Source organism: Lolium perenne, chromosome 3, assembly GCF_019359855.2.
Source record: "Lolium perenne isolate Kyuss_39 chromosome 3, Kyuss_2.0, whole genome shotgun sequence".
NCBI classification, from domain to species: domain Eukaryota; kingdom Viridiplantae; phylum Streptophyta; class Magnoliopsida; order Poales; family Poaceae; genus Lolium; species Lolium perenne.
This window is the reverse complement of record NC_067246.2, coordinates 154,822,091-154,829,401: the sequence shown is the minus strand read 5'-3', so window position 1 is coordinate 154,829,401 and position 7,311 is coordinate 154,822,091. Positions and strand designations below refer to the sequence as shown.

At 51.9% G+C, this 7,311-nt stretch overlaps 1 protein-coding gene across 1 annotated transcript; it reads right to left on the bottom strand.

Annotated features, from left to right (window-relative positions):
- Positions 1-939: 939 nt before the first annotated feature.
- LOC139838022 (uncharacterized) lies at positions 940-1,938 on the bottom strand. Its single transcript, XM_071827374.1, has one exon. The coding sequence runs from the start codon at positions 1,936-1,938 to the stop codon at positions 940-942; it is 999 nt and encodes a 332-aa protein (XP_071683475.1).
- Between the last annotated feature and the right edge of the window lie 5,373 nt (positions 1,939-7,311).

The following is a 7,311-nucleotide window of genomic DNA, read 5'->3' as shown; positions in this document are numbered from 1 at the left end:
CGGTGAGGTAATAGGCATCATTGCCGAGTACGCGGTAGACGGCGAATGGCCCTTCCCATGGAGGAGATAGTTTGTGCATGCCTTTCTTGTCCTAGATTAGCCGAAGGACGAGGTCGCCCTCTTGGAAGGAGCGAATGCGGACGCGACGACTGTGATAGCGCAGGAGGCCCTGCTGGTATATGGCCTTTCTGGAGAGCGCGAGATCTCGTTCTTTATCGAGGAGATCGACGCCGTCTTGGCGGGCGCGCTCGTTTTCTTCTTCGGCGTAGTTTGTGACTCGTGGCGAGTCGTGGTCGATGTCGGTGGGTATGATAGCTTCGGCACCGTACACTAGGAAGAAGGGCGTGTAGCCGATCGACAGGTTCGGGGTTGTGCGAATGCCCCAAAGTACGGAGGGAAGATCTTCCGCCGAGCACCCGGCCGCGTGTTCCAGAGGTACCTCCAGTCGTGGCTTGATTCCGTGGAAGATGCTCTGGTTCGCTCTTTCTGCTTGGCCATTCGACTCGGGGTGTGCGACTGAGGCGAGGTAGAGCCGGATTCCGTTTTTTTCGCAGAAGTCGGCTATCTCTCCCTTGTCGAAATTCGTGCCGTTGTCGGTGATGATGTTGTGCGGGTATGCGTAGCGATAGATCAATTCCTGCAAGAACTTGGTGGCAGTTTTTCCGTCGCACTTCTTGATGGGTTTTGCTTCTACCCACTTTGTGAACTTGTCGACGGCGACGAGGACGTGGGTGTACCTGCCGGGGGCTATTTTCAACTTCCCCACCATATCCATGCCCCAAACGGCGTATGGCCAGGTGAGGGGAATGGTCTTCAGTGTCGAGCCCAGCATGTGCGACTGGCTCGCATATTTCTGGCACCCGATGCACGCACGAACGAGTTCGACTGCGTCGGCGTGTGCTGTTGGCCAGTAGAAGCCGTGCTGAAAGGATTTGGCCACTATCGAGCGTGCGCCCGCGTGATGGTCGTAGTCCCTGCATGGATATCACGCAGGATTCTGCGACCTTCCTCGGCGGTGACGCACCGCTGAAATACTCCAGAAATACTGCGCTTGTAAAGATCGTTCTTGATGATGGTGAAGGACTTGCAGCAGCGCACGAGCATGCGTGCCTCTGTCTCGTCCATTGGCAGGACCTGTCGCTCGAGGTAGTTCATGTATGGTTCCGTCCACTCCCCAGCGTCGGAGACGACTGAGACTAGCATGGAGTCGGGCGTGGGTGGCTCGGCGATGTCGATCTCCAGGGGTACTCGCACCGACGAGTGGGTGAGGATGTCGAGGAAGACGTCTGGCGGAGGTGGCAGTCGATTGGAACCAAGCCTGGCCAATGCGTCTGCTTCTTCATTCTTGCGCATGTCGACCCACTCGACGACATGGCCGGAGAAACCGGCGCCAGCCTGGTCCACCGCTCGCTTGTAGGCGATCATGTTGGCGTTGATGGCGTCGTAGGTGCCGAAAGTTTGGTTGGCGACAAGGTCGGAGTCGCCGAAGCAACGCAATCTTGCTGCGCCCATCTCTTTTTCGATGCGCATGTCGTGGAGGGGTGCCTCGTATTCGGCCATGTTGTTGGTGTAGGGCTCGAATTGTAACTGCAGGACGTATCTCACGAAGTCACCCTTTGGTGAGATGAGGACGATCCCTGCTCCCGCCCCCTCGAGGTTATTGGAGCCATCGAAGTACAAGGTCCAATATTTGAGGTCCGCCGGGGAGGTTGGCTGCTGAGCTTCCTCCCAATCGACGAAGAAGTCAGCCAGCGCCTGAGATTTGATTGCGCGACGCGGCTCATAGGTGATGTTATGGACGCCGAGTTCGACTGCCCACTTGGCGACTCGGCTGGTTGCGTCGCGGTTGAGAATGATGTCGGCGAGTGGTGTTGACGCGACGACCTTGATGGGGCGCTCGTGGAAGTAGGAGTTGCCGCTGGGCCCTGAGTACGGCATACACTAGCTTTTGGTAGTGCGGGTACCCCTGCTTCGACTCGGTTAGGGCCTCACTGATGTAATAGACCAGGCGCTGAGTGAGCTATTCTTTCCCTTCTTCCTTGCGCTCAACGACCCTGACTGCGCTTATGGCGCGATTGGACGCGGTGACATAGAGCAGGATGGTTTCTTGTGGTAGCGGAGCGGCAAGGATGGGAGCGTTTCTTAGGGCGTTCTGGAGATCTTCTAGGCCCGTCTATGCTTTTGCCGTCCACTCGAATGAGTCTGATTTCTTCAGGAAGAGGTAGAGTGGCATGGCTTTGTCGCCGAGTCGGGGGATGAAGCGACTGAGTGCTGCCACTCGCTCGGCAAGTTTCTGCGCGTCGAGAAGGCAGGTTGGTCTCTTGGTTCGCATAACCGTGGACGTTTTGTCTGGGTTGGGCTCGATGCCGCGCTTGGAGACGACATAGCCGAGTAGCTGTCCGAAGGGGACCCCGAAGGTGCACTTCAGGGGGTTGAGTTTGATCTGGTAGCGCCGTAGATTGGCGAAGGTTTCGGTAAGGTAGGCAACTAGGTCGTCTTGCCGAGTCGACTTAACCACCACATCATCGATGTAGACGTGGACGTTGCACCCGATCTGGTTCTCGAAGCAGCTGTTCATGCACCGCTGGTAGGTGGCTCCAGTGTTCCTGAGGCCGAAAGTCATGGTTGTGTAGCAGTAGGCGCCAAGCGGCGTGATAAACGCCGTTTTCTCCTGGTCCTCGACTGCCATCTTGATTTGGTTGTACCCAGAGTATGCGTTGAGGAAGCATAGTGAATCCGAGCCCGCGACTGCGTCGATAATCTGGTCGATTTGCGGGAGGACGAATGGGTCCTTGGGGCAGGCGCGATTGAGGCTTGTGTAGTCTATACACATTCACCACATCTTGTTCTTCTTCTTCAGCACCAGGACTGGGTTCGCCAGCCAATTGGGGTGCTTGATTTCCATGATGAAGCCGGCGGCGAGTAGCCGGTTCACCTCTTCGGCGATTGTGCGCCGGCGTTCTTCACCCACGGGTCGCATCGTTTGCTCGACGGGACGCGCGGTGGGATCAACGTGGAGTTTGTGCTCAGCAAGTTCTCTCGGGACACCTGGCATGTCAGAAGGTTTCCATGCAAAGACATCTCGATTCTCACAGAGGAACTTGATGAGCGCGCTTTCCTATTGGGCGGACAGGCCCGTCCCAATGGTAACCTGCCTACTCGAGTTGTTTTCTACAAGATCTACTTGGCGAGTGTCCGTCGTTGGCTTGAAGGTCGCCGCAGACGAGTCGAGCTCAGTCGGCTTCTCGAGGATGGCGGGGTCGTTGCGGTCGACTGGGTAGTTGGCGAGCTCGGCGGTGTAGTCGTGCTACGCGGTGATGACGGCGTCGGCGAGCTTGGCGATGTTGTCCTCGCACTCCAGGGCCAGGTCCGGGTCGCCGTGGACGGTGATGACGCCGCGTGGCCCGGGCATCTTCATCATGTTGTAGGCGTAGTGAGGCGTAGCCATGAACTTGGTGAACGTCTGGCGGCCGAGGACGCAGTGGTATGGGCTGCGGAAGTTGACCACCTCGAAGGATATCTGCTCGGTGTGGTAGTTTGCCGGCGTGCCGAAGGTTACCGGTAACGTGATCTTGTCAATTGGGAAGGCCTTCCGCCCAGGGAAGAGGCGTGGAAGGTGACACTTGTATGCTCGAGGCGCGAGTCGGGCAGTCCGAGCCGCCGGAAGGTGTCATAGTACATGATGTTGATGGAGCTTCCTCCATCCATCAGGGTCTTGGGGAGCCAGTACTCAGTGACCTTCGACTTGACGATTAGCGCCACCCGCCCTGGGTACTCGATGCGTGGGGCGTGATCCTCGTGGCTCCACGTGATGCTTTGCTTGAACCAGTTTAGCCAGCGGGGAATGTTGGTGACGACTGCGTTGATAGCGACTGCGCGTGCGAGCACCTTCTTGTCGCAGCGGTCGCCGACCCCAGTGAAGGTGTGGAGCGAGCCGGCGCTGCGACCGAACCCGTCCTCCTTGGGCTGGTCCTGGTCCTTGTTGCAGTCCTTGGTGTGGTCGCCATCGCCGTTCTCCTTGCGGCGGCGGGCCTTCTCGATCTGCTTGAGGGAGAAGCAGTTGGCGGTCGTGTGTGTGGAGGGCTTGCCCTCCTTACTGTGGTAGATGCACGGGGCGTCCAGCAGGTTGTGCGCTTCAAAGCGCTCATTACTCCCTCTTCATCATGGTGACAATGGTGGATTCGTTGGAGGAGGTGGAGACCACGCTGGCAGCGCCCCGCCGGAGTTTTCCTCCTCCAATCTGCTGCTCCAGGTCTTTGTTTTCGTGTTTCTGTGTTTTGGCGGCACTCCCTTCCGAAAGGCATTGGGGGAGTATTTTTATAGACGTTTTTAGGTCAAGACGGAAGCGCGGAGATGAAAATGGACGGCATCAGAAGCTCGAGGGCCAGGATGGGGCACCCCACACAGCCAAGAAATCTAGCCGCGTGGGCTGATGGTGCTTATCGTAACGCCAACTTCACACTGTTGGGGAACCCCAAGAGGAAGGTATGATGAGCACATTAGCAAGTTTTCCCTCAGTAAGAAACCAAGGTTTAATCGACCAGTAGGAGAAAGGCGTGACTTCTGAAGGTGTTGCTAGTTGACTAGTGGCAGGGCGCACTACCGGTGTCAGCAACAACGTGGAACCTGCACACAACACAACCAAAGTACTTTGCCCCAACTTATAGTGAGGTTGTCAATCCCACCAGTTTGCTGAACACAAATGATTAGACGTATCGAGTGGAAAGAGATGTTTGCAGAAAGTAAACATAACAGGATTGCAGTAGAATTTATCAGTAAAGGAAATAGGACCAGGTCCACCGTTCACTAGAGGTGTCTCTCCATAAAGATAAATAGCATGTTGGGTGAACAAATTATAGCTGAGCAATTGATAGAATATCGACCATACATGACTAGATGATTACTATGAGATTTGATTGGGCATTACAACATAATACATAGACCGTAACCCAACTGCGTCTATGACTAATAATCCACCTCCTGGTTATCGTCCGAACCCCTTTTAGTATTAAGTTGCAAGCAACAGATTATCGCATTAAGCAATGTGTGTAAAGTAAACAACATAATTACCCTCGGATAAAACATTGTTGTTTTCTCCTTAGTAGCAACAACACATCTATAATCTTAGAAGTTATTGTCACTCTACCAGAAAACTAGAGGCATGAACCTACTATGGAGCATAAATACCCCCTCTTCGAGTCACAAGTGTCCACTTGGCCAGAGTTTCTACTAGCAACGGAGAGCATGCAAGATCACAAATAACATATGATATGAATATATAATCAATCTCAACATAGTATACAATATTCATCGGATCCCATCAAACACAACATATAGGATTACATAAAGATGATTTTGATCATGTAGGAAAGCTCACAAGATCTATACATGAAGCACAAAGTGGAGAAGACAACCATCTAGCTACTGCTATGGACCCATAGTCCAGGGATGAACTACTCATGCATCACTTCGGAGGCGCGCGTGGCGATGTAGATGCCTCTGGCGATGATTTCCCCCTTCGGCAGGGTGCCGGGAAGAGCTTCAGAACCCCCGAGATGGGTTCTACGATGGTGGCCGTGACGAAACTTTTCGTGGATGGAGGCTCAGGTATCCAGGGTTTTCTCTAGAAGATATAAAAATAGGCGGAGGATTTAGGTCGGTGGGGTGCCTGGTGGGGCCCACACCACACCTAGGCGCGGGCCACACCCAGGCCGCGCCATGGGGTGGTCTGGCCGCCCTGTGGTGCCTCTTCGACCCCCCTCTGGACTTCATCTTTGTTTCGGTAAAATATTGACTTTGGCTTTTGTTTCGTCCAATTCCGAGAATATTTCCTGTACAACTTTTCTGAAATACAAAAACAGCAGAAAACAAGGAACTGGTACTGTGGCATCTTGCTAATAGGTTAGTGCCGGAAATCATGTAAAAGTGCAACGAAGTGTAAGCAAAACATATATGAATTGGTGTAAAACAAGCATGGAGCATCAAAAAATTATAGATACGTTTGAGACGTATCATGGGCCTACCCCTTTTGGTCCTCGGACTTCCTTTTTTGCGCTTCCTTGGCTCGTACTCCTTCTTCCTTCCTAAAATTGATCCTCGTAAAATCTTAGGTGACTTGGACATCGTTTGAGTCCCTAAAACATCAAAATATACAAAAGGGGGTTTTATGACAATGCAGGGTTAATTCTAGAAAAATAGGGAAACTGTGAAATATCCCAAAATCAATATAAAACAATGATATAACCCTTATATGATGCAAATATGATTGAAATATAAGTAATACAATCCGAAGTTCATGTATGCATTTTGCATGCATCAGGAACCCATGAGACAGCAACATCCTCAACGTTTCCAAGGCGGCACGGGATCGAAAGAAAAAATAAGTAGCCAAAAATTGGGGGATCAAAAAAATACAAGAAAAGAAACATTTATCATTCAGAGCATGCGGGACCCATGAGCCAGCAGCTTAAACGGCTCGATCGGAGAACGTGAACGAGAGGGCGCGATAAAAAAACATCGCTAGAGACGCTGCCATCTGGGCCCTACAACCCTAGGCGGTGTGGATTTGCGTTGACTTGGACGGCGCACCCGAGAGTTCATCATGCACCACGTCCCGGCCACCATACGCGATGTTTTCCATATTTTTGTGGTGCTAGATGGCCTCAAAAACGAGAAATAAAAAGTTTTAACATGCACCACGAAGAGAGCAAAAATCATCGGGGGTGGTGCATCAACAACCATGGCCCGACTTGAAATTCGTTGGCCATGGCAACTTTTCTTGTACTGCTTGTGTGGGTAAAGTTGTACACGCCTGCAGGGTTAAGTCTTTTCGAAAAAACGTGTACATGGTTACAAAAGACTTGGGAATGGACGTGTTGATCATACAAAACTTTAACCTAATCATAAAATTTGGAATCATTGTGTGCTTAGGATGCTTCCTATGGGTTGATAGAGGAGGTGATCCTAGTTGATAGGTTCAGCCAATGATGAGGATTAACTGGATTCAATATGATGATATATAGAGCTAGTGATACGCTCTCTTATCCCCTTCTTAAATGATCTGAGTAGTCGAGATTATGCCCCCTCTTGTTTTACAAAGGAAAATTGGCTTTACGCAAAAGAAGCTCTACATAAAGCCTCGTATACCCGCTTTGCTAACAGGTTAATTAAGTCTATGTTGAGTACCTATACCCAACTTGTCAATCTTTTGTTTTAGACGAAGTCACTCCAACAAATGGTGGTTTTCTAGGTCGACATTGACGAGTAGCTTGGGGTTCCCAGGTGTCAGCCTGGAATGTATGGGCTGGGACG